This window comes from Lynx rufus, unplaced genomic scaffold, assembly GCF_022079265.1.
Source record: "Lynx rufus isolate CCGP_SWC_20201006 ecotype Redwood Valley unplaced genomic scaffold, mLynRuf1.p SCAF_14, whole genome shotgun sequence".
In the NCBI taxonomy this organism is placed as follows: Eukaryota; Metazoa; Chordata; class Mammalia; order Carnivora; family Felidae; genus Lynx; species Lynx rufus.
This window is the reverse complement of record NW_025814828.1, coordinates 63,904,783-63,932,640: the sequence shown is the minus strand read 5'-3', so window position 1 is coordinate 63,932,640 and position 27,858 is coordinate 63,904,783. Positions and strand designations below refer to the sequence as shown.

Here is a 27,858-nt window from a genome sequence, read left to right as displayed (position 1 = left end):
TAATAATTGAATAAATATTCATTCCTTAAAATTATTCTTTAAAGTACATATATGTGTTTTATGCCTGCTTTTGTGTATGATATATTTTACCACTTTAGAAAAGGAAAAAAATCAGTGTACAGAACTGAACACACAACTCTAGTTAATCCATCATACTAGAAGATCATCACCTCTCTCGTTGTGAGTACTCTGTTTTTTTTTTATCTGAACCAAGGTGTACCTTTATATCTCCTAAATTTTCTTTTATTCATTTAGCCATTTTGTCACTTGTCGTCCTAGCCAGTCAAGCTGTCCCTAGAGCCAGATTCATCCTCCCAGAGAACATATATAGTGACGTTTCTGAGCTAGCCAGGCTGAGGTCCAAATCGCAGTGGCAGATGTAGCAGCTCTTCTGATTGCCCACCTTAAAGCTTCACATGCTTGCTTCCTGCCCTGCTTCTCCTGAGGTCATCTGTTTATAGCCCTAGCCTTTAGTGAGAAACTTAGCAAATTGTCTTATCAAGGAAAGCAATGCCTCACATTAGGTCATGTTGATAAGATGATGAGAGAGAATATTCTCACTCCAGAAGATTGCTATTTCCTGAAGGGATAAAACCCCACCAGGGAAAACCCCTGTGGTTCTCATAGGTAGGGCTGGTCTACTGAAGCTGATAACATAGTTCCGTAGAAGGAGGAAGGCAGAATGCATTTATTCATTCCTTGAATCTTTTTGGGTAATTGTGCATCTTTCATATCTTAAAGACTCACATACCCTGAGCTAGACAGAAGACCTAATCCTGAAGAACGTCTCCAGAATCCAAGTTGTTGAATCATCCCTGCTGCCTAGAGAGACTCCAAACCACCTCTTGACAATGGGCAACTGGGTGGTTAACCACTGGTTCTCAGTTTTGTTTCTGGTAAGTGACATTTCACTATCTATTAATTACTCTTAACAGAGGAAGGAAACATTATATTTGTTAACATTTGTAAACTTATTTGAAATGGAAATATTCCATGTCAATATTAGGCCCACTAAGGCCAGTTATCTATTAAAAAACTCAACTCTAAGAGAACAAATATATGTTTTGTAAAATCTTCTGTGTATGATATATTTCACCATTTTAGAAAAGGGAAAAATTCAACTCCAGAAATTGATTGGTAAAGAGACAAATGATATAGATCACAAGTATTTGAAATTTCAATTTGTTTTCATTTTCCATCTTCTCTTTTTCTCTTCCATCTCACTTCTAACTATTGCCATGCAGCATTCATTTCTCTTCATCCTTTCTATACTGCTAACTAACATCAAGATTTCATAAAATCACTGAACGTTTGATATAGAAATATTCGTCAAGATCATGGCCCAGTGCTGTTGATTATAGAAATGTAATGGGAGCCATATATCTAATGTAAAAAATTTCTAGTACCTACACTGAAAGAGGTAAGAAGAAATAGGTGAAATTAATGTGTAGTAATATATTTAGTTTAACCCAATATATCAAAAATATTATCCTTTCAACATGTAATCAATATTGAAAATACTAATAAGATGTGGGTGGGTAGTGCTCTTTTTCTAAAACTAATATGCCTTATATGTTCAGATTATGCTTTCTGTAATAATTAACTGTGTATTTGGGTGTGATGTGGTTTACTTTTCTACCATATTTCTATTTTTATGTATTCCATCTCCTTTGTGTGAATTCATGTATTATAGAAAAATACAAAAGAAATGGGACTATTTATAATGTCATATGGAAAATCTTTTAATAAATATATATAATTAAAATAAAACATATTTGTCTCCACCTTTTCCCCCAAAGCAACAGCAAGACGTATTTTGTTAGATATTTAATTTTTTTAAGTTTATTTATTTTTGAGAGAGAGAGCACACTCGTGAGTGCACAAGGTGGGGGAAGGGCAGAGAGAAAGGGAGAGAGAATCCCAAACAGGCTCCACGCTGTCAGTGCAGAGCCCCAATGCAGGGCTCAATCCCATGAACTGCGAGATCATGACCTGAGCCAAGATCAAGAGTTGGACGCTTAACCGACTGGGCCACCACATGCCCCAGATATTTAATTTTTAATGTTTTTTTATAATTTAAAAATGTATAGCTTGCCATACTTGTTATTTTCTTAACCATGATACTACAACTAAATTAGCTTCATCTTAAAATACTGAAAGTTCTGACTTTTGTAGATGTTTTTAATTTGTTTTAAATAATTTTATTTTTTTTTCTTCCCTCTAGATTTATTTTTTTTTTATTTTTATTTTTTTTAATATATGAAATTTATTGACAAATTGGTTTCCATACAACACCCAGTGCTAATAATTTTATTTTTTAATGTTTATTTATTCTGAGAGAGTGCATGCACATGAGTTGGGGAGGGGCAGAGAAAGAGAGGAAGAGTGAGAATCCCAAGCAGACTCTACGCTGTCAGCACAGAGCCTGATGTGGGGCTGGATCTCACAAACCGTGAGATCATGACTTAAGCCCAAATCAAGAATCAGAGGCTTAACTGATTGGGAACCCCAGGTGCCTCTATTTTAAATAATTTTAAATTATGCTTGACAAAGATGTTCCAAGAAACTTTCCACTCAAAAATATTAAAAAAAAAAGAAAATAGTAATGAGAGCATGTAATGTCATTTGTTTTCACTAAGTTTTTGAAACACGATATGTATTTTATACTTATAGCATATCTAAGTTAGGACCAGCCACATTTCAAATGATCACATATGGGTAGTGTCTATGGCATTGCATAGTGCAGATATAAACCAACTCCATATATCACACAGTGAATTGATTGCAGAGCTATCATTCAAACTCAGCTTCCCAGTGTTTAGGCCAGATGTTCTTGACCACACCACATATGCACAATCCCCTTTTCCTTACACACACACACACACACACACACACACACACACACACACACACACCTATCCCCACCCTCATTTTTCCTTTTCTGAGCCACCCCTGAGCTTGGAACTCCCTGTTCTTTCTCAGTTTCCTAGATCTTCATGTTATCCATCCTTCTGGGGTTATCTCTTTTCTCCTCTTTGGGTCCCCAAGGACTGCCCAGGTGCTCAAGGAAAAAAGGTGTAAAGAGCAATCAGATTATTTGTTTTGTATTTAATAAAAGGCCAAGTGCCTAACTGGGCCAGTTACCCTATGCTTTATATTTTCAATGCTCAATGCAGTGTATGTAGTTCCTTTTGCACTAGTTTAGGAGACAGGGAACCCAGGAATTAGTTTCAGTTCTGCTATTAATTGAGTAATCTTGATCAAATTATTTATCCTCTCTAGACTTTAGGTCATCTGTGTGTGGGGGGAGATAAATGAAATAACTAGATACAAATATAAGTCCGTTTCTAGTTCTAAAATCCCCTGCATTTTGTATCCCTCCCTTAGTTTTTGCTTAGAGAGTTCAACACCCATTGTGGTGACTCACATTTAACTATATAGCTTTGAATTTCCACCCCCTACCAATCTTGCTGGTAGGCTCAGACTTCTTGCTATCTCTGACGTATACTCCTATGCACTATTTTTTTTTAATTTTTTTAAATGTTTATTTATTTTTGAGAGAGAGAGAATGTGTGAGCAGGGGAGGGGAAGAGAGCGAGGGAGACACAAAATCTGAAGCAGACTCCAGGCTCCTCGCTGTCAGCACAGAGCCTGATGCGGGGCTTGAACTCACGAACTGTGAAATCATGACGTGAGCCTAAGTTGGATGCTCAACCGACTGAGCCACTGAGGCTACCTTCCTATGAACTGTTTTTTAACATAAAAATTAAATTACTCAGAAAACATTCTTACTCCTCCTTTTGCCAGGTCTTCGACTTCATTATCCATTCATAATGGAAGAAATGATAGTGAGGGTGGGAAATGGAATTCCTTACTCCCAAATGTCACTGTATTCTCCTTGTCTACAGTTGGTGATAGTCTGACACAGAGTTCTTTGTGTTTCTCTTGGATCCTGAAATATTTCTGCTCTCTCTAAATAAACTTCTCTTTTCTGTCTTTTGAACTATTGAGGTATCTGTGTCTTTCACCTCTCTTTTTCTATTAGGGTCAATGAATTTCTGAAAGATCCTCAGTTCTGGAAAGGGTGTCTAAGCAAAGGATGCAGGTAGAAGTGGATTGGTGAAGCCAGCCTGGTAATGACACAAGTCTGTAGTTAGCATTTGTTGAGCTCCTACTATGCACCAACCATTGTATTAATCACTTCACATGCTTGATTTCACATAAGCCTCACAGCATTGCTGCGAGGTAGATATTGTTACTACCCACCCTTTATAGGAGAAGAAACTGGGGTTCAAAGAAGTTAAATCACATGTCTGTCTAAGATAACAGAACAAGAAAGTGGTGGAACTAGAATTTGAGCCCAAGGAATTTGTCTCCGATATCACTTTAAATCACTATGCTATGCTGCTAAAGGTGTGTGAACAGTCCAGATCTAGGGACTCTGAATGGGCCATGTCCTAGGCTAACGGCCCTCTACTCATGGGACTGAGATGGTTCTGAGCCATCCTGAGGTCAACAATATATTTTAGGGGCATCCTAATGCCCTAGAGTCCTGCTTGGTTACAAACTAGCACCTCCAAGCTTGGGATAGGGCCACAATGGTTGATTTCCAAGGCAATGAATGGGGCAGTGGGGTCCAAATTGCCCCTTTTCCCAGTGCAGAGACAGAGCTTGAGATAGACAAAAGCAGTCTTAAGAGCTCAAATGAGTCCAAAGCAATGGTAGGTTAATTTGAAAAGAGACTCACAATCTAAAAACAGGAAAATGTGTGTCAGGGTATAATTAAAGAGGCAGGCCCAGGCCCATCTGGAATGGTTTAATCTCTTTCAGATGGGTATTATTATAGATGTTAAATTTATTCTTTGTTTCCTTAGAAATCCATTTATTCACTTATTGCATCTTTTAGTTGCAATAGTTTGCTCCAGTCCAGAAGTTGGCAAATGTTTCTTGTAAAGGGCTAGGTTGTATATATTTTAGGATTTGCAAGCCATATGGTCTCTGTCACAGCTACTGAATGCTCCCATTGAATCATGAAAGCAGCCATAAACAATATAAAAATAAGTAGGCATGGCTAAGTTCCAATTCCACTTTATTTACAGACACTGAAATTAGAATTTCATGTGATTTTCACATCATGAAATATTCTTTTTCTTTTCATTTTCCCAACCATTTAAATGTGTGAAAACAAATAAAAAAGTAAAAACCATTCTTAATTTGTAAGCTGTACAAAGCAAATGGTGAGCTACATTTGGCTCATGGCCTTGATTTGCTGACCATGGTCATTAGCGTCTAATGCATGTCTTGAAGTACTAACTCTCTCTGAAAGGCAGCTAGATACTAGAGGGCTTGTACTCATTTAAAATGAAAACAAACACAAAATAGCCAAAATGGTGACATTATTTCCTATGACTTACCTATTCCTTCCCATACCCAAATTTTACTTTATTCTTTGCTTGTTTGTTTTTTTTTTTCCTCTAGGCTACTTGGTTGGGGCTGAATGTTTTCCTGTTCGTGCATGCCTTCCTGTCATATGAAAAAGCCGATAAGTACTTCTATACAAGAGAAATCCTGGGGGTGAGTATCATAGTTGTGATATGGGGAATCTCTGTGGGTTTTTTGTTGTTATTTGTGGCCTCAGCTCTTTGAGACCCAATGCCCTGATTTCTTGTAGGGCTAGGGTTACCAGAAAAATACAGGATGCCCAGTTAAATTTGAATTCAAGAAAAATCATTTTTTGGTACAAGTATATACCAAATATTGCACAGGACATATGCATACTAAAAAATCATTCGTTTTTAAAAATCTGACATTCAAATTTAGCTGGGCATCCTGTATTGTTGTTCGCTAAAATCTCAGAGCCCCATTTAGGGCACACTCCCCTGATCCAATAATAAAAACACACAGTAAACAAAACTATTAAGCAATCATTTTCAAACTGGTTTCTACAGAAACTCAAGTGCTCTTATAGGTGTGAAGGGAAAGCTAATCAAGTAGTGCTCCTGCCCCTGCCTCTACTTCAACCAAAGCAACCTTTATCTGTTTTATGGACTCCTGTTTATGGTTTTAAGAAATAGTTTGGTTTAAAACAAGTAAACAGGAGCGCCTGGGTGGCTCAGTCGGTTAAGCATCTGACTTTAATTCAGGTAATGATCTCACAGTTCCTGAACTCTAGCCACACATGGGGCTCCCTGCTGTCAGCTCAGAGCCCACTTCTGATCCTCTGTCCCATGCTCTACTCCTCCCCCACTTTTGGCCTCTCAGAAATAAACATTTAAAACATAATAAAATAAGACAAGTAAACAAACAACTTGAAAACTACCGCTGTGGACTGATCTCAGAGAAAAATACCTAACAAACAAGAGGGATGCTTAGGGAGTCTCTGGGGTGGGTGGTGCTGCAGAACTCAAGGCCTGAAGAAAGGCAGGGGGCAGGTGAGAATAACGGGATGGAGAAGGCTGTGGAAGTCACAGGTCAAGAATAGAAGAAGTAGGGCACATTGGTGTGGTGGTGACCAGGAAGAAGCAGGGAGGTGAGAATTATTCTCTCACAGGCTCATCAACCTGGCCATTATCTGATTAGAAAAGCAAATTTGACTGCTAACACTAGTCAGTTTTTCAGTAGGTAAGGGATTTGGTTAAATCACTTTCATCTTGATTAGATCATTAGCTCTCCACAAAGACCCTTCCAATGTACATGCTTAAAGACAGATTGTCATTTTTTTTTAAATCCTTCTTTTCTCTTTTTTTTTTTTTAATTTTTTTTTTCAACGTTTATTTATTTTTAGGACAGAGAGATACAGAGCATGAACGGGGGAGGGGCAGAGAGAGAGGGAGACACAGAATCGGAAACAGGCTCCAGGCTCCGAGCCATCAGCCCAGAGCCCGACGCGGGGCTCGAACTCACGGACCGCGAGATCGTGACCTGGCTGAAGTCGGACGCCTAACCGACTGCGCCACCCAGGCGCCCCTCTTTTCTCTTTCTAACCAAAGGATCCATGTTGAGATCACAACTAATTTGAATGTTTTGTTTGTGACGTATTTCATCCTGCTGTTTTCCATTTTAAATGTTGATCCTTGATCCTTCTTTGGAAATTATAACTCCAAAGCAAGTGTTAATTTATTTTAAAAACAGCTTTTTGTTAAGAGAATGATGCAATAAATGTGACTAGTTATTAAGAGCTTAATTGCTTTATGACCAAGAAGTCAGCCACAGAAAAATGAATCATATTGATATCCTGTGGACATTTCGTTCACTTCATTTTAAAAAATCCTCTCTATTAAAAAAAATTAATTATAAACAATACTACTTTCAGTGAGATCAAATGATACTGAAGTGTATAAAGTAAAATGTGAAAATTGCCCTCCCATCCCATTCCCCAGAGACAACCACTGTTAATAGTGCTGTTGTGCATGTGTGTGTAGACACATTGACATATGCTCACACATACATCAGACATACATTTTGTTTTTGTGGTAGGTACTATTCTTTAAAAATTTTTTTTTAACATTTATATCTTTTTGAGAGACGGAGACAGGCAGAGTATGAGCAGGGGAGGGGCAGAGAGAGAGGGAGACACAAAATTCAAAGCAGGCTGCAAGCTCCGAGCTGTCAGCACAGAGCCTGACACAGGGCCCAAACTCATAAACCGCAAGATCATGACCTGAGCCGAAGTCAGACACTCAACCGACTGAGCCACCCAGGCACCCCAATAGGTATTATTCTTATACACTTCTTAATTCCCTGTATCCAGTAAAATTTTCTCTTTTTTGGTTCACCATTCTATGAGTTTTGATAAACACACACAGTAGCAAAGAGGTTTTTGTTTTAACCAGAGCAGGGATTACATTGTAGATATTGGCTGAAAATAGCTTCTTACACGTAGTGTATCTCAGATATCTTTCCATGTGAGTATGTAACTAGTAGTGTGCTGGAACTAGCTCATACCAGCTTACAACAGCCAGTTATGTGGCTCTCTTCTCAACCCTGTATTTAATGGTGTTCAGTGACATCAAGTTGGTATCATGAAATCTGCCATGGCAGGAGTATTCACATCATGTCAATTGGCAAATGCTGGAAATCAAGACCCCCCACACTTCACCTGAAAGTTAAACATATACCATTGCTACTCCAGTGCCTATAGCTGTCATCCTTTTAAGAACATAGCAGTTCATGGCATTGATGTGCCGTAATTTATTTAATCATTCTGTACTGCATTTCTTAAATTCATGCTTCCTCTAGGAAAATACAGTTATTTGATTCACTATGAAGCAGAACAAATAAGTAACATAAGAAGCAGTTTATTTTTTTTTTAAATTTTTTTTTTTCAACGTTTATTTATTTTTGGGACAGAGAGAGACAGAGCATGAATGGAGGAGGGGCAGAGAGAGAGGGAGACACAGAATCGGAAACAGGCTCCAGGCTCTGAGCCATCAGCCCAGAGCCCGACGCGGGGCTCGAACTCACGCACCGCGAGATCGTGACCTGGCTGAAGTCGGACGCTTAACCGACTGCGCCACCCAGGCGCCCCAAGAAGCAGTTTAAATTTATAGTCAATAATGGGGAGCCTAGGTGGCTCAATCGGTTAAGCGTCTGACTTCAGCTCAGGTCATGACCTCACCGTTCGAGAGTTTGAGCCCCGTGTCAGGCTCTGTGCTGACAGCTGGGAGCCTGGAGCCTGCTTTGGATTTGGTGTCTCCTTCTCTCTCTTACCTCCCCCCCCCACTCTCTCTCTCTCTCAAAAATAAATAAACATTAAAGAAAATTTATAGTCAATAAGACATTAAGGACAGCAACAGTTGAATTAGAACATCAGGTAGTGCTGATACTGAAAACTGAACATAAATTAGGATATTTCAATGTGCTGTAATGGTAAAAAAGGATTTCCTCTAAAAATAATTTATCCCATACAGATAGCCCCTACAAAATATGGAACTGTGAAATTGTAGTCCTATATTTTCCACTTACTTGCCAATTTTAACTTTAAGAAACCTCTGTGACTCAAATAAGCAAGCTGTGTGAACCAATGTGGAAATGCAAGATCTTTGAGATGAACAGAGAAAATTTACTCAGAAATGGAGCAGGATGTCTCTCTCAAAAACACTCAGAGTGTGACTCAGCAGAGGGAGAAAACACAGGTCCTATGGAAGAGCCAGAAACAGAAAACAGTGGGGCAGCCCTGTTCACTGCACTGCCTGACATTGTAAGCCATTGTGGACGTTAGGCAGATCTTTATCTGGCTTGATGTCACGTTTCCCTGGGTTTAGGTTGTATGGAAAAATAGTTTTTGTGCTGAAAAAGATTATTAGAAAAAGTCCAAGAAATTGTTAATTGTAACCCACGTTCTGCCTTTCAGCCAGTTGCTGATAGCACACATGTAAGGCTGGCTAAAGTGCAACAAAAATTGCCTGGCTGCTGCTATTAGGAGATTGTCACACTCCATAGCCTGCAATACCAAGTATGTAGAGCTGACTCAGAGATGAGTTGCACAGAGTTAAGAAGAGAAGTTGGACTTAACTACCATGGAGTTCAGCATATTCTGTCCAGCTTATACCTAACCAAGCCTCTTTGGGGATAAATACTTCTTTGAAGCACTGATTTCTTGTCTCCTTTTCTGGCAGCTTCTACTGCTGGATCAGATTGAATTTGATGTATGCTTCCGGGCCACCCAAGGAAGTCAGTTTGAAATTCTGTTCTCAGAATTTCTCCCTTCTGAAATCTCTACCTAAGTTTAAAATTTTTGCTCTGAGGGATTCACTAGTTTTACTTAAGCTTTATTCAATGATTAAAGACATCTTAAATATAAATGGTTAAATTTTTTATTGTTTATTTACATGATTATTACATGCTTATAATTACATTAGAAAATACAGAAAAGAAAAAATAGTCACCATCTGTAATTATACCTCTAAATATATAAGCTTTATTTAAAGTGCAAATAAAAATATATACAATCTTCAGGGTGCCTGGGTGGCTTAGTCGGTTAAGCATCCAACTCTTTATCTCAGCTCAGGTCATGATCTCACGGATTTATGAGATTGGGCCCTGCGACCGGCTCTGTGCTGACGGTATGGAGCCTGCTTGGGATTCTTTCTCTCCCCGTCTCTCTCTCTGCCCCTCCCTCCGCAAAGAAATAAATATACATTTAAAAATAAATAAATAAATAATTAATTAAATAAACAAACATTAAAAAATATATACACTCTTTGAGATTGTTTTCAAATAACAAACAATAAAGTAATAATTGAGTGTATTAGGCAAAAATACTCATTGCAGAGTATTACATTTGTAGAGTGTATTTGTTTTTTTTTTTGATAGACTGTATTTGTTAATGTGAAATTACTAAATCCTGTTCTCTTTTGTATTGTACAAATATTTCCAAACCACTGTCATGAGAATTTCTCAATTCACTATTAAGATCAGCAAATTTTCTGTCATTTGCAAACAGAGAGTCTACACTGATTGTGCTAACTACTGAATCGGAGGTGAGGAAAATGTAGCTCTGTCCATTCCCATGTCTCAGACAAGTGGACTGGGTGCGTGGTCACCTGCTAGATGATGAGATGGAAGCAGCTGATGGTCTCTTCTCTCCTCTGCTCCAGTCGGCGTTGGCCTGGGCCCGAGCCTCTGCTCGCTGCCTGAATTTTAACAGCACGCTGATCCTGCTTCCTGTGTGTCGAAATCTGCTGTCCTTCCTGAGGGGCACCTGCTCAGTGAGTCCCAGGCACTCGTAGGTCAATGTTCACACTAAAGACGAGAGATCCTGAACTCCTCAGTAGGATGACCTAATATCAAACCCCTAGGAATGGAAGCCAAGGGTTTCCTTTGGTAGCCAAGGAGGGAGGTAAGGGTGGGTGGGTATAGGTATGCTTTGTTCAAGACATTTTGGTTATGGGTTACTGAATTTTATAAAGCTGCCTGCAGACATCAGATCTTGATCACTTCCCATTTGTAGTTTTGCAGGCATGCCCTGAGAAAGCAACTGGATCACAATCTCGCCTTCCACAAACTGGTAGCATATATGATCTGCCTACACACAGGTAACTGAGGCAAACCACAAAACTGCAAGGTCGCAGGCATTCAGAGTGTAGTTTCATTTATCTATGCATTTAGACATTCAAAAAGTGTTTATCGAAAACCTGGCACTACTTGCCACACACCATTGTAGGCCTATTTTCATGGAACTTACATTCGATTCTTTTGGTAACAGAATGAGTATAAAAAAATATTGGTTCTCTTTGCAGTCAAGATTTATTGGGCACCTTCTGTAGACTCGGCATTCTGCTAGACACTATATATAGGATTCTCCTTTTCTAGTAGGGTATGCCTGCCATAATGTTTCTGAGACACTTTTCAATTCCCTTTCATCTTTCCATTTAGCTATTCATATCATTGCACACCTGTTCAACTTTGAACACTACAGCAGAAGCCGATGGGCCACAGATGGATCCCTTGCTTCCATTCTCTCCACCCTATCTCAACAAGAGAGAGATGAAGATTCTTGGATAAATCCTATCCAGTCCCCAAACATGGTGAGTTGACTCAATGGCAAAGCATCTGGAATCTGGTCATGAGCAGGAAGGGCATGGTATGCTTGGTATACATTGTGTTAAGTTGAAATTTCTTCTTTCATAGACAGTGGAGTATGTGACATTTACCAGCATCACTGGTGTCACTGGAGTGATCATCACAATAGCTCTGGTTCTCATGGTGACTTCAGCTATGGAGTTTATCCGGAGGAGTTATTTTGAGGTCTTCTGGTATACTCATCATATTTTTATCGTCTACTTCATTGGTTTAGGGATTCACGGCATTGGGTAAGGACTTCAAACCCTCATTCTCATGCCCCAGCCCCTGGCCTTGCATAATTCTTTGTCCCAAACTGTCCTTCTTTGTCCGTCTCAGTGGAATTGTCCGGGGTCAAACAGAAGAGAGCCTGAATGAGAGTCATCCACACAGGTGTGCAGAATTTTTCGAGCAGTGGGATGATCATGACTCCCACTGCAAGCATCCCCGATTTGAAGGGCTCCCTGCTGAGGTAAGAAGCCCACTGACAGGGACAGACTTCTGTCAGGAGCTGTTATTGTTATTGTTATTGTTGTTATTATTACTCTTATTATTGTTACCATTATTAGCTCAGCACTGTGCTGGGTCTTCTGGAGGATATATTTTCAAGGTTCCTACCACCAAGGAACTCCAATATCAATGACAACAGGCTAGGGAGTTATCATTAGCAGGGGATCCTGAAGAGAAAGAACTAATGGTTATTGCATGTTGTGAGACCCTCTCCAAAGGTAATAATGATAGCTCACATTATTATTATTGTTATTATTACTATTACTAAAATGTTTTTTGTTTATTTATCTATTTATTTAGAGAGCACAGGTGGGGGAGGGGCAGAGAGAGAGAGAGCACAAGCAGGGGAGAGGCATAGAGAGAGGGAGATACAGAATCCCAAGCAGGCTCCAGGCTCTGAGCTGTTAGCACAGAGCCTGATGCAGAGCTAGAACCCATGAACTGCGAGATCATGACCTGAGCCGAAGTCGGACCCTTAACCAATTGAACAACCCAGATGCCCTGATAGCTCTATTATTAATAGTGTTTGCCATATGACAGGTTTGCTGTGTAATATGGATTGTCTCATTTATACATAGCAATAATCTATGAGGTACGTACGTTTTTTGTCTCCATTGTGAGATGATAGGACTATGATTCAAAGAGATTAAACTGCCAAGCTCCTACAGTAAGTAACTAGTGGAACTGGAATTCAAGCCCAAGCCTTTTAGATTCCAAAGAATGTGCTCTTGAACACTGTACTGTACCAAAGATTAGCTGTGAAATCAAGTCAATTTTCTTGAGTGGGGGCAAGCATTCTTTTTTCCCAGATTTTTTGAAGTACAATTGGCAAATAAAATTGTATATATTTGAAGTGTACAATGTGATGAATGATACATGCATATTTTGTGAAATGATCACCCTAATGCGATTAATTAACACATCCATTACTTCACGTAGTTACCAATTTTTTGGTAGTGATAATGCTTAAAATCTACTCTTTTAGCACATTTCAAGTATGCTATCCACTATTATCAACTATAGTCACCATGCTTTACATTGGATCCCCAGAGCTTATTCATCTTATGACTGAAGGCACATACCCTTTTACCAACATCTTTCTAACACTCCCCGACCCCCTTCCCCAGGCCCTGGTTAATCACCTTCCTAGTGTCTGTTTCTGTGAGTTTAACTTTTTTAAAAAGCATTCTTTTAAAAAAAATTTTTAATGTTTATTTTTGAGAGACAGAGAGAGACACAGCGTGAGCATGGGAGGTGCAGAGAGGAAGGGAGACACAGAATCTGAAACAAGCTCCAGGCTCTGAGCTGTCAGCCCAAAGCCTGATGCAGGGCTAGAACCCACGAAGTATGAGATCATGACCCGAGCTGAAGTTGGACGGCACCCAGGTGCCTCAAGCAGCATTCTTAAAGTCAGCTTTCCTTGGTGTTATAAGTACCTGTTTGGAAATTATTATTAAATAATGGGCATTCAAGAAACTGGGTTCCAGGGAACTCAAGGTGTGCCTCGGGATAATTATTGTGGATATCGTGGTTTATCTTTGCTTGCTCATAAAATATGTTAGATGGAGGAATAAATGGGAGAGGTTGACTTGTGGTATCTCAAAGTGCTCTGAAGGTGATTAAAGTCTTTAAATCTTTAAATCAGTTACAGAATTAAGAGCAATAGCTCATTCCTCATCTAAAATGGGAATAATATCTTTAAAAAATCTCCAAAAGTTGGCATTTCAAATTAGTAGGAAAAATAGATATATCATTCAGTAATGTTTTGGAGATAATAGGATATCCATCCAGGAAAAAAGCTGAATCTTTATTCCACACTGTACATTAAAATGTGAATCAGGAATGCATGGATCAAGGATTTAAATGTTAAAGAAAGGAAGGAAATCATAAAAGCACCCTAATACCACATGGGAATTTTTTTTTAAGTTTATTTATTTTTGAGACAGAGAGAGACAGAGCATGAACGGGGAGGGTCAGAGAGAGAGGGAGACACAGAATCGGAAGCAGGCTCCAGGCTCTGAGCCATCAGCCCAGAGCCCCACGCTGGGCTCGAACTCACGGACCGCGAGATCACGACCTGAGCTGAAGTCGGACGCCTAACCGACTGAGCCACCCAGGCGCCCCAACACATGGGAAATTTTTATCTAATACCGGAGGATTAGAAAAAATATTCCCTAAATATTTTAAAAGACCTTGAAGCCAGAAAAGAAAATATAATAAATTTGAATAAATATATATTAAAATTTATTGTATATATATCAGTTTTTATTTAAATTCCTCTATAGTTAACATACAGTGTAATATTACTTTCAGGTGTTCAATATAATGATTCAACACTTCCATACATCACCTGGTGCTCATCACAAGTGCACTTCTTAATCCCCATCACCTATTTAACCCAGCCCCCACCCACCTCTCCTCTGGTAACCATCAGTTTGCTCTTTATAGTTAAGAGTCTCTTTCTTGGTTTGCCTCTCTCTCTCCTTTTCCCTATACTCTTTTGTTTTGTTTCTTAAATTCCACATATGACTGAGATCAAATAGTATTTGTCTTTCTCTGACTTATTTCACTTAGCATAATGCTGTCTATCTAGCTCCATCCATGTCGTTGCAAATGGCAAGATTTAATTCTTTTTTTATGGCTGAGTCATATTCTATTGTATATATACCACTTCTTTTTTATCTATTTATCAGTCGATAGACACTTGGGCTGTTGCCATAATTTGGCTATTGTAGATAATGCTGCTATAAACATCCAGATGCATGTATCCCTTCAAGTCAGTATTTTTGTATCTTTTGGGTAAATACCTAGTAGTGCAATTGCTGGATCGGAGTTCTATTTTTCACTTTTTGAGGCACCTCCACACTGTTTTCCAGAGTGGCTGCACCAATTTGCATTCCCACCAACAGTGCAAGAGGTTTCCCCTTTTTCTGCTTCCTTGCCAACACCTGTTGTGTTGTTAATTTTAGCCATTCTGACTGGTGTAAGGTGACATCTCATTGTAGTTTTGATTTACATTTCCCTGATGATAAGTGATGTTGAGTATCTTTTTATGTGTCTGTTGACCATCTGTGTGTCTTCTTTGGAATAATGTCTATTCATGTCTTCTGCCCATTTTTTTAACTGGATTGTTTTTTGGATGTTGAGTTTTATAAGTTCCTAATATATTTTGGATACTCTTTATTGGATATGTCATTTGCAAATATCTTCTCACATTCTATCGGTTGCCTTTTAATTTTGATGATTGTTTACTTCAGTGTTGAGAAGCTTTTTATTCTTATGTGGTTCCAGCAGTTTATTTTTGCTTTTATTTCCCTTGCCTCAGAAGATAAATCTAGAGAATGTTGTGGGGTGCCTGGGTGACTGTCAGTTAAGCATCCAACTCTCAATTTCAGCTCAGGTCATGATCTCACTGTGAGTTCAAGCCTTGCTTCGGGCTCTGTGCTGACAGTGTGGAGTCTGCCTGGGCTTCTCCTTCTTCTCTCTCTTCCCCTCCCTCACTCATGCTCTTTCTCTCTCAAAAATAAATAAATAAACTTAAAAAAGAGAAATATTGCTACAGCCAATGTCATACAAATTACTGCCTGTGTTCTCTTCTAGGATTTTTATAGTTTCAGGTCTCACATTTAGGTCTTGAATCCATTTTGAGTTTATTTTTGTGTATGGTATGAGAAAGTGGTCCAGTATCATTCTTTGCATGTTGCTGTCCAATTTTCCCAACACCATTTGTTGAAGGGACTGTCTTTTTCCCATTAGATTTTCTTTCCTCCTTTGTTGAAGATTAATTGATGATACAGTTGTGGGTTTATTTCTGGGTTTTTTATTCTATTCCATTCATCTATGTGTCTATTTTTGTGCCAGTGCCATACTGTTTTGATCACTACAGATTTGTAATATAACTTGAAGTCTGGAATTGTGATACCTCCAGTTTCGCTTTTCTTTTTCAAGACTGCTTTGGCTATTCAGGGTCTTTTGTGGATCCAAAAAAATTTTAGTATTGTTTGTTCTAGTTCTGTGCAAAATGTTGTTGATATTTTGGTAAGGATTGCATTAAATCTGTAGATTGCTTTGGGTAGTATGGACATCTTGACAGTATTTGTCTTCCAATCCATGGGCATGGAATTTCTATTTCTTTGTGTCATCTTCAATTTCTTTAATCAATGCATTATTGTTTTCAGAGTACAGATCTGTCACATCTTTGGTTAACTTTATTCCTAGGTATTTTATTATTTGGGGGGGCAATAGTAAATGGTATTGCTTTTTTAATTTCTCTTTCTGCTGCTTCATTGAAACATTTGTTTTTAAAAAGCTGCATGGTATACCATTTTTGTCAAATTTTTTACATGATCATTTTTAATGATCTTGAGGGCATTATGCAAAGTAAAATAAGTCAGACAGAAAAAGACAAATACTGTATGATCTCACTTATATGTGGAATTGTACTTTAATAAACCTAGCTCATAAATACAGAGAACAGATTGGTGGGTGCCAGAGGCAGGAGGTGGGTGGTGGGCAAAATGGGTGAAGGTGGTCAAAAGGTACAAACTTCCAGTCATGGGTATGTCAGGTATAGCATGGTGACTATAGTTAATAATACTGTATCGCATATTTGAAAGTTGTTAGGCGAGTAGATGTTAAAACTTCCTAGCACAAGAAAAAATTATTTTGCAACGATGTATGGTGATGGATATTAACTAGACTTATTGTCATAATTTTGCAGTATATATAAATATTGAATCATTATGGTGTACAATTGAAACTTATATAATGACATGTCAATTATGTCTCAATACAAAACAGTAAATAAAAACTTAAAAAAGTGAATTTGGTATTGGCAAAAGAAATCTGTGTGATATACCATTTTTGTCATTTTTTTCTTAGTAAATAATATGGCCATTGCTACGCTCATATACTTAGTATACACCTTAATTATATCTTTATGCTTCATTTCCCAGAAGTGAAATTTCTGGGTCAAAGAGAAGGAATGCTTTTAAGGCTGTTGGGATGTAGTGCCACTTTGCTTTCTGGGAAGATACTACTAATTTGTCCTCCATTACCCGCACATGTGAATGTGCCCATTTCCCTACATCCCAGTTAATGGTGGGCATTATGGTTTAAAGTTGTTTTTCCCAATCTTAGAGGCTAAAATACTATTTTTAAAATTTTATATATAGAGAGCACATGTGAGCAGGAAAGGGGGGGGGAGAGAGAGAGAGAGAGAGAGAGAGAGAGAACCTTAAGCAGGCTGCACACTCAGTGCTTATTACCACAACCCTGGGATCATGACCTGAGATGACATCAAGAGTCAAAGGCTCAATTGACTGAGCCACCCAGGCTTTCTAAAATGCTATTTTGGTTTAATATTCATTTCTCTGATTACTTCTGAGGTCAATTTTTTCCATATTGTTATCAACCATTTCTTAAATATATATATTTTTTTGTGTTTCCTTTGAAGACATGGGGAATCTTTTCCAAATAAGGAATAATATCAAATTGTATAATACCCACTTTCAAGTTCACCAGCCCCATCTCTGCCCCTTTCCTTCCTAGAAATACCTAAGGAAGTTGTTTGCCTGAAACAGTGTAAGAAACCTCATTCCACCTAGTTCTGATGTATTGTTCTGAAGAAGTTGTGCAAGAAAGGACATGACTTAGCATTGCTAGGAAATATGTTTTTAGCAGCTCATGTACATATGGGGGCAACCTGCTACCTTTGAGAGGATCTCAGGGATAGAAAGGCTACTTTAAAAAAATGTAGACAAGATAAAAAGTATATTACTATGTTAGGTGTTTTGAAAACCTGAAAAAAGAGGTGATGGATAAATACCAAGTTTTATATACTGTTACCAATAGTGTCAGTCACTCATTTTCCTTTTTTTGTTAGTTGTTTTGTTTATAATAATCTGCTTCCATGTTGCATCTACTTTCTCTGTTGTTTTTTTCAGATTGGACAAATTGTCCTGGAATACTGTCTTGGAGTCTTAAAATTAAAATTTATATATAATTTAAGATATATATACATATATATGTATATGTATAATTATAGGTATATGTATACATTATAATTATACATATAATTATAATGTATTTTATTTCTGTGCTTTTCTATGCTTCCCAGTGAGACTTGTAAAACTTCAGGAAATGATCTGCTTTATGAGTAACAGATTAGCAAATGAAACCATTGCAATTTACTCCTTTCCATTTCCATCCTCAAGATTTGGTGAAATTAGTGGCTTAATAATGATACACATCAGAAAACTCAATAAATATTACTGAATGAAGTAATATTCAATATTACTGCTACACAAATCCTAAACAAGAGATTAATGTGTAACCTCAACTTTATTCTTTTTCTGTGCAGTCTTGGAAGTGGATACTTGCACCAGGCATTCTTTATATCTTTGAAAGGATTCTCCGATTTTATCGTTCAAAGCAGAAGGTTGTGATTACCAAGGTAATGAATATCCACTTTCCCCTAGCTGTGATAAGAGTCTTATTCTTCCTGATTATAGGAATAGATTGTCATGTTGTCACCCTGAAGGGAATAAAAAAAGAACTGGGGGGCAATATATTTCAGTTCCTCCAGTGTTGGACAAAACTATGGGAAAAAGGGTTTGGCAGAAATCATCAGCATGGGTCTATGTCAGAGGCTGCAAACAGGTGGCCTGAGCCAGATCTAGCCCACAGACATATTTTGGTTGGCCCACACACTGATTGTTTATAAAGTTGAATTGTTTGCTAACATTTAAAAATCTGGATAGAGGCTTTCACAGTAAAATAAAAATGGCATTTCTATCTTCTTCCAAAGAATCAGGCAACCTGGTATTTATTTGTGTGTTTGTTTGTTTGTTTATAAAATTTATTTAAATTCATGTTAGTTAACATACAGTGTAGGATTGTTTTTAGGAGTAGAACCCAGTGATTCATCACTTACATATGATACCCAGTGCTCATCACAAGTGCCCTCCTTAATGCCCATCACCCATTTAGCCCATCCCCTCCACCTGCAACCCCTCCAGTAACCCTCATTTGTTCTCTGTATTTAAGAGTCTCTTATAGTTTGCCTCCCTCTCTGCTTTTTTAAAATTTTAATGTTTATTCATTTTTGAGACAAAGAGAGACAGAGCATGAGCAGGGGAGGGGCAGAGAGAGAGGGAGACATAGAATCTGAAGCAGGCTGCAGGCTCTGAGCTGTCAGCAGAGAGCCTGACGCAGAGGTTGAAGTCATCAACTGTGAGATCATGACCTGAGCCGAAGTCAGATGCTCAACCGGCTGAGCCACCCAGGCACCCACCTCTCTGCTTTTATCTTATTTTTCCTTCCCTTTCCCTATGTGCATCTGTTGTGTTTCTTAAATTCCACATATGAGTGAAATGATCTGATTTTTGTCTTTCTCTGACTTATTTTGCTTAGCATAATACATTCTAGTTCCACTCACATTGTTGCAAATGAAAAAATTTCATTCTCTTTGATATCTGAGCAGTATTCCATTGTGTGTGTGTGTGTGTGTGTGTGTGTGTGTGTATATATATATATATATATATATATATATATATATACCATTGTGTATATACACACACACACCACACCTTCTTTATCCATTCATCAGTCAATATAAATTTGGGCTCTTTCCATAATTTGGCTATTGTTGATAATGCTGCTAGAATCATTGGGGTGCATGTGCCCCTTCGAATCAGCATTTTTGTATCCTTTGGATAAACAGCTAGTAGTGAAGAATCAGGCAACCTGAATGTGCTGAGTTGCAGTTCCATAGTGCAACCACTGTCTGGACAAAGTAACTGCTGCCACCTTTAATTTTTCAAATGTTTATTTATTTTTGAGAGTGAGAGAGACAGAATGCAAGCAGGGGAGTGGCAGAGAGAGAAGGAGACACAGAATGTGAAGCAGGCTCCAGGCTTTGAGATGTAAGCACAGAGCCCAACTCGGAACTCAAACTCCTGAACCATGAGATCATGACTGAGCCGAAGTTGGACACTCAACTGACTGAGCCACCCAGGCCCCCCACTGCTGCCACCTTTAGAAAGGACTTTCGCTAGCAGTTCACCACTAAGACCTGCCCTCCAGCTTTATTCATTTATTTCATCTGCCTGCCCCTGTCACCATTTGAATTTACTTCCTCTGGCCTCTGTGCTCTATTCTTAGGTTGTCATGCACCCATCCAAAGTTTTGGAATTGCAGATGAGCAAGCGTGGCTTCATCATGGAAGTGGGACAGTATATTTTTGTTAATTGTCCTTCAATCTCTTACTTGGAATGGCATCCCTTTACTCTGACCTCTGCTCCAGAGGAAGACTTCTTCTCCATTCATATCAGAGCAGTGGGAGACTGGACAGAAAATCTCATAAGGGCTTTTGAGCAACAACATTCACCAATTCCCAGGTAGGTCCCCAAGAGCAGCGGAAACCCAGAGCAAGACACAGACAGGTAGAAAAGAGAAAGCAATTCCTTGTTGAACCTTAAGTCTGGTAAGATAGAATATGATTAAAATAAATAGGCACAGGGGCGCCTGGGTGGCGCAGTCGGTTAAGCGTCTGACTTCAGCCAGGTCACGATCTCGCGGTCTGTGAGTTCGAGCCCCGCGTCGGGCTCTGGGCTGATGGCTCAGAGCCTGGAGCCTGTTTCCGATTCTGTGTCTCCGTCTCTCTCTGCCCCTCCCCCATTCATGCTCTGTGTCTCTCTGTCCCAAAAATAAATAAAAAACGTTGGAAAAAAAATAAATAGGCACTAAATGAGCAATGGGAACAGCTATGTCTCTGGGAGGATGTTTGAGGTTGGGGGTGGAAGTGAGATTTCACTTGCCCATTGTCTTCTGTCTTCTGTCAGGATTGAGGTGGATGGTCCCTTTGGCACTGTCAGTGAAGATGTTTTCCAGTATGAAGTGGCTGTGTTGGTCGGAGCAGGAATTGGGGTCACCCCCTTTGCTTCCATCTTAAAATCTATTTGGTACAAGTTTCGGCACGCAGATCACAACCTTAAAACACAAACGGTAACTCCCTCATACCACTTTGCAGCTGGACTGGGCTGGACAGGTCCATTGCTTTCATGGGTTAAACTCTTTACAATTGATAAGAGAGTAACCATCCCTGGAGCTATGAGAGTGAGTGATCACTTCTGTCTGCCAAGGCATCCACTTTTACAGATTCATCACAAGAATAGAGTCTTCATTTTCAATTTGGAATTTAAAATCACCTTGAACCAAAGATGAGGTTGGAAGTCTTTTTCCTTAAGGGATGTTGTAAGAACTCTGAACATTCATGCTTTCTAAAGTCTGCTGCTCTGAAGAAGTGATTTTTCAGGTCACTCTTAGATTTGATCAACAAATACAGAGTATATGCTCATAATCATGTCACCACAATGTACATCATGAAGGCACTTAGTAAGGCTATGTTCTCTCTTGCTAATTCCAGATCTATTTCTTCTGGATCTGTAGGGAGACAGGTGCCTTTGCCTGGTTCAGTGACCTATTGGCTTCTCTGGAACATGAGATGGAAGAATTAGGCAAAGTGGATTTTCTAAACTACCGTCTCTTTCTCACCGGATGGGACACCAACATCGTGAGTTCAAACAATACACTAATTCCCAAGTTAGATGCAAGATAAATGTTAGACAAGGTCATGAATGCTGATTGGAAATAATGATTTCTTATGATTTCTTATCCTCCCTCACCCTCACCCCTGAGTTTAGAAGTGGCCAAAACAAAACAAAACAAAAACAAAACAAAATAAAAGTGGCTAAAGGAAGAAACAGCTATCAGGGCCTGCTTTTTCTAACTTTTATTTCTTTGGTTCCAGGCTGGTCATGCCGCATTAAACTTTGACAAGGCCACTGACATCCTGACAGGTCTGAAACAGAAAACCTCATTTGGGAGACCCATGTGGGACAATGAGTTTTCTACAATAGCTAATGCCCACCCCAAGTAAGTGCGTTTTCCTCTAGTTGAGTTTACAGAGTTAGAGTTTAGGAAAGATATTACAGCATGTTGAGCATTTTTGGGAAAAAGATCTCTGGGGCAGAAACTATTTGAATCATTCTCAGATTCTTGCTTAAAACTGAAAAAAATTCATCTGGGGTTTTAGCCAAATAAGGGTTGTGACCTTGTAATTGATAAGAAGATGTTTGGTTCCCCTGCAAGTCCCCATTCAAACAAGGCAAGGAGACTCAGTTCCGATTAGTATTATGGAATAAAATGGAAAACTGGAAAAATTCAAATGCATTATTTTTGGGCTTAATAATCCCTACGTCAAGTAAGAAAAGTTTAGAGTGTATTGTCTAGTTAACTGATGACCTGACATTGTCGGTCTTTCTGGAAGAGTTTTGAGACATGCTAGAGCATATAGGAAAACCTGGTGCCAAGAAATCAGCCATTCTAATGGGAAAGAAATTAAGCTGATCATTTAGATAAATTCCTGGAACAAGTTGGCAACTAAGGATCAATTCAGTTTCACAAACATTACTGGTTACCTTCTATAAGTTCAGCACTCATTATTCTAGAAGGTTTGGAGGTTGAAAGAGAAATAGGATATGGTTCTTGCCCTCAAGGAGCATACATTTTAATAAGAGATACATACAATCAACCCAAAGCAGAATGATGCACTCCATGAAACAGGTACATAGATATCGAGGGAAGGAAAGTGTATGCCAACATAGGGTGATCACAGCAGGCTTCATGAAGGCAGTGGTGAGAATACTTAGTCACTCCGATTCAGATGATCCTGGGTCCTAATGTTAGTTCTGATACTTTCCATTCCTGGGACCTTGAGCTAGAAAATCCTCTAACCTTCAGACTTCTTATCTATAAAATGGAGTTTATATGAGTAAGTGCCTTCTCTTCTCACTTGCAGAATTATTATAAACATTAAACATATACCTATATGAAAAATGCTCTGTAAACAGGAAAGCAGCATTTAAACAAAAGAGGTTATGTTAATTACTGTGTTGAGCTGACCATAGTTGAAGTTGTGAGAATGGATGACATTGCCAGGAGAGAGTGGTGGAGGACAATAGCATTAAGCAATGCTTACATCGTGTGGGAATGGAGAAAGATAAGCCGAGAAGAAGTAGGAGAACGTGGAGAAGTGGTGTCACAAAAACCCAGGGAGGAAATATTGAAGAATTGGAGGTGTGGCAGGGTCCAGGAAATGCTTATTTAACTTAAAGATGATCTAAGCATGTTTATAGACAGAACAGAAACCAGTACATAGAATAAAATAAATATACAAAAATGGGGATGGGACGCGTAGGTGGCTCAGTTGGTTAAGTGTCCAACTCTTGATTTCGGCTCAGGTCATGATCTCATGGTTTGTGGGATCGAATCCCGCATTGGGTTCTGTGCTGACAGCATGAAGCCTGCTTGGGATTCTCTCTCTCCCTCTCTCTGCCCCACCTGCTCATGCTCTCTTTCTCTTTCAAAACAAATTAAAAAAATTGTTTTAAATGTTTATTTATTTTTGAGAGAGAGAGAGAGAGAGTGCAAACAAGGGAGGGGCAGAGAGAGAGAGAGAGAAAGAGAGGGAGACACAGAATCTGAAACAGGCTCCAGGCTCTGAGCTGTTGGCACAGAGCCTGACGTGGGGATCGAACCTACAGACCACAAGATCATGACCTGAGCCAAATTTGGATGCTTAACTGACTGAGCCACCCAGGTGCCCCTATGATGGTTATAATAAAACATGGGCAATAAGAGTTGGTGAGGAAGTGGAAAAATTGTAGGAGAGTTCCTCTCACATTGTTTGTGGGAATGTGAAATGGTGCAGCACTTTGGGAAAACTCTGGCATTTCCTCAAAATATTTAACCTAGAGTTACCAAATGACCCAGCAATTTCACTCCTAATTATATACCCAGGAGAATGGAAAATAGCCTTTGCTATCCACACAAAAACTTGTACATGAATATATATAGAATAGTGAAAAAGTGGAAATAACCCAAGTATTCAATGACAGATGAATGGATAAACAATATATGGTATATCCACACAATGGAATATTATTCAGCTATCTAAAAAAAAAGTGAAGTACTGGTACATGCTAGGACATGGATGACACTTGAAAACAGCCTGTTAAGTGCAAAGAACCAGACCCAAAAGGCTACATATTGTATGATTCCGTTTATATGAAATGTTCAGAACAGACAAATCTAGAGATAAAAAGTAGATTTGATGGTCGAGGGCTGGGAGGAGGTGGTCGGGAGGAAATGGGGAGTGACTGCTAATGTGTGTGGGCTTTTTTTGGTGGGGGATGATGAAAATGTTCTTGGATTAGATAGTGGTGATGGTTGCACAACTTTGTGGCTATACTAAAAAGCACTAACTGTACACTTTAAAAATGTGAATGTTATGACATGTGAATTATATCTCAATGAAGTCAAAAGGAGGGGAGAGGAAGGGATGATAGAAGGAAGGAGAGGGTGAGACCCAGAGCATAATTAGATTATCCTTGGTGAGAAGCTGACCACCTCTTCAGTGTGAGAAATTTTGAAGTGGGGATAACTGCACAATGGATGGCTCTAATAGCAGCTAACACATATGCACTTGCTATGGGCCACGCATTTTTATAATTGCTTTACAAATGTCTTTCATTTATTTATTTATTTATTTATTTTTTTATTTTTTTTAACGTTTTATTTATTTTTGAGACAAGGAGAGACAGAGCATGAACGGGGGAGGGGCAGAGAGAGAGGGAGACACAGAATGGGAAGCAGGCTCCAGGCTCTGAGCTGTCAGCACAGAGCCCGATGTGGGGCTCGAACTCACGGACCGCGAGATCGTGACCTGGCTGAAGTCAGACGCTTAACCGACTGCGCCACCCAGGCGCCCCCAAATGTCTTTCATTTAAATAAACCCCAAAACAACCCTGTGAGATGGGTACTATTTTTATACCCATTTTACGGGGGGAGGGGACTGAAACAGAAGTTAAAGAAACTTGCCTAAATTCACACAGCAGGGATAAGTGCCAGAGCTGTTATTTCTATTTATTTTTTTAAAGTTTATTTATTTTGAGAGAGAGCACAGTGGGGAAGGGGTAGAGAGAGGGAGAGAGAGAATCTCAAGCGGGCTCCGCACTGTCAGAATGGAGCCTGACATAGGGCTAGATCTCACGAACTACAAGATCATGACCTGAGCCAAAACCAAAAGTCGGATGCTGAACTGAGCCACCCAGGTCCCCCATCAGAGCTGTTATGTCAACCGAGAGCTGGGCTCCGGGGTCTAGCACTGAATCTCTACCCTGCATCAGATCTTCTATCTGTTCTCCATAGAATAGGTAAGGATGCATGCATGCTGAGAGCAACAGAAGGCTGGGAGCACATTTGGGGCTTGCAAGCAGAAAACGTGAGAAAACTACAATGAAGAATGTGAGGGAGTCAACTGAATCTTTATGCAAGTTTGTTGGGAGCAGTAGAGGCCTAGCGGAGGCAGTTTCTCCATCCTCATGAACATAGCAGCTTTTGCTGTATTCTTGCCCTATTCTATTCCTGCAGGTCCGTGGTGGGAGTCTTTTTATGTGGTCCTCAGACTTTGGCAAAGAGCCTGAGCAAATGCTGTCACCAGTACTCCAGTCTAGATCCTAGGAAGGTTCAATTCTACTTCAACAAAGAAGATTTCTGAATTATAGGAATGGGGATGGTAATCTGCATTTAGTCTCTCCTCTGAATCTTCAATAACTTGGTCTGGTCAGGTATGAGCATCCACGTAAGGACAGTAACATGCATGTTAAACTCTCCCCAGCATTCATGTTTTTTTATTGGATTCAACTTTGATGTCACTGATCCTCATGAGGTCACAATAATTGCAAAGCCCATCCTTCCTTGGGAAAATAACTGTGAATCCTTCTGGAATGCCATGACTGCAACAAGGCCTGATAGCAGAGGTGGGTAACAGTTACACAACTTTACCCCAGTTGATATGGTTTACTCTGTTATTCTCTCCCAGGCTCTTGGTATTATTTTTCCCACCCTCTCACCTTCAAAGAAGATTTCTAAAGTAGGGTTATTTTTTAAATAAAAAATTTATTGAATAATGACAAAACATAATAAGCATAAATAATAAAGCAATGAACATAAAATCACCAAGAACCCCATCCCTATATAACACTATGTACATTCTTACTGTTATTTTAAACACGGTCTTATCCAGTGTGACTAGCAATTTATGCTTTGTTTTTGCTTGTCGTGAAATGATTTTCCTCTTAATGAATCTTTCATTACTTTATCTCTTAATGAATGACTCATTACTTTAGGCTCTCCATTGGGGAAAGAAAATCTTGTAACTATGCTAATTGTAATTGAAATTATATTTTAACTTAAAGCTATATTGTCATTAGCTTGCATTGTTCTGTTGGAAATAACTGCAAAAACTTGAACTCCATTTTAGGGTGACTTAACCGGGGCTCTTTATTGCCATCTTTATTAAGGGGGGTGGTTTAGCAACATTTAGTTTTAAAAAAAAGATAATTTAGAAGTTTGATACCATGTTTTGGCTCTTCCCTATTTATTAAGGAATCATTCACCTAATGACATAAGCAAAATGTCTTTTCTCCTATCAGAATGCTTTTTATTTCTGCCATCCACCCAGCTCTGGGATGTTAGTCACAGTGAATTAGAAGCAAAGACTGGGGCCCTTAAAAGAGGCCCACACTTCATTACCCCAAAAGACAATTCAACTCAGATTTGTAAGAATGTTCCTACTAAATCAGCATTATAGCACCTATTTCTCTACCATTAAGTGTCCAAAAATGAATAAATGGTCATTTTTAAGTACCCAGATTTTATGACTTAAAGGATAAGATCCATTTTCAGTAGTCTGAACAAAATAAAGGCTATCATGGGCTCATGATAGCTAATTGTGTTTCATTTATTAATTGGACATCAGGAAAAACTAGTAATGGGTATTTCCATAGGAATTGAGTGGGATACCCCTACTATTGACTTCCTGGATTTCAGCTATCTAAATTAAACTTCGTAATGATTTAGGAAAATGCACAATGGAACCTTGGTGATGTGGTTCCTCTTAGACAACTGCTGACCATATGATAATTTGATCTTCATTGACTTTGATTTGGAATCTTAGTGTTCCTTGAAACTTATGAGTCCCTAATGAGAAAGGCTTCACTTGATTTCAATGTCTAAATATATTGACTCTTCAAGATATGATTGCTGCTAAAATCAACACAATAAGGCCTAGAATATTCATGGAAGTAGGCAGAAAAGGTAATAATAATCCTATGTATAATCAACATCCAAGCCCAAATTGGGGATGAGCAGGATACCTAGAAATCTCTTTAGCTGTTTTGAGCAAGTTTTTCTTCCTAAGTTGTAATATGAAATATTTTATTCAGCAAACTTTTGTTGTAGTAAATGTTTACACATCAGAGTAGAAAATCCCTCAATTTCAGTGTCTCTCATAAAGTTGATTATCATTGCATTCTTTTGCTTGACGTGTAAGCAATATGCTATTACATTCTCTAAGCCTATGGCAGGCTTTTAATTCACTTAACCATAATCCTAACCCAGGGGGTAGGATTCTGAGAATATAAATAGGCTCAAAGAGTAGTTCCAGTGGAACTTTACTAATTATTAAGGCATCTCTTAACCTCTTGAGGTTGGCCTGATGGAGAGAAATCATGTTCCTCCTTAATGCCACTATGAGAGAGAGAATGCTAGGCTGGAAGAGCCATAGGTTAGAACTAGTGGCACTATTTATGGTCACGTCTATCTGCAAGGAAGCAGGCAGGGGCAGGCCTAATGGGCAATCTGACTATGCTCTACATTTGG

General features: G+C 39.0%; 1 protein-coding gene across 2 annotated transcripts; it reads left to right on the top strand.

Annotated features, from left to right (window-relative positions):
* Positions 1-836: 836 nt before the first annotated feature.
* On the top strand, positions 837-27,416 carry NOX1 (NADPH oxidase 1). Of its 2 annotated transcripts, XM_047076295.1 has the most exons (13): positions 837-896; positions 5,479-5,574; positions 10,599-10,709; positions 10,952-11,036; positions 11,377-11,528; positions 11,632-11,813; positions 11,902-12,034; positions 18,434-18,526; positions 20,236-20,471; positions 20,916-21,078; positions 21,500-21,646; positions 21,884-22,008; positions 25,567-27,416. In XM_047076295.1, exons 1-13 carry the CDS (start codon positions 852-854, stop codon positions 25,691-25,693), a joined length of 1,695 nt encoding a protein of 564 aa, XP_046932251.1. In that variant the 5' UTR covers positions 837-851; the 3' UTR covers positions 25,694-27,416. The 2 variants fall into 2 exon arrangements, with proteins under 2 accessions (XP_046932251.1, XP_046932250.1); XM_047076294.1 differs by lacking the exon at positions 21,500-21,646 and having other exon boundaries at positions 852-896.
* Positions 27,417-27,858: the final 442 nt, after the last annotated feature.

Excerpts from the sequence above, each read along its gene's own strand:
- NOX1 (XM_047076295.1), top strand. The coding sequence starts at position 852 with ATGGGCAACTGGGTGGTTAACCACTGGTTCTCAGTTTTGTTTCTG. Across the intron at positions 11,529-11,631 it reads CTATCCAGTCCCCAAACATG|ACAGTGGAGTATGTGACATT; the intron begins GTGAGTTGACTC and ends CTTCTTTCATAG. Across the intron at positions 20,472-20,915 it reads CAACATTCACCAATTCCCAG|GATTGAGGTGGATGGTCCCT; the intron begins GTAGGTCCCCAA and ends GTCTTCTGTCAG.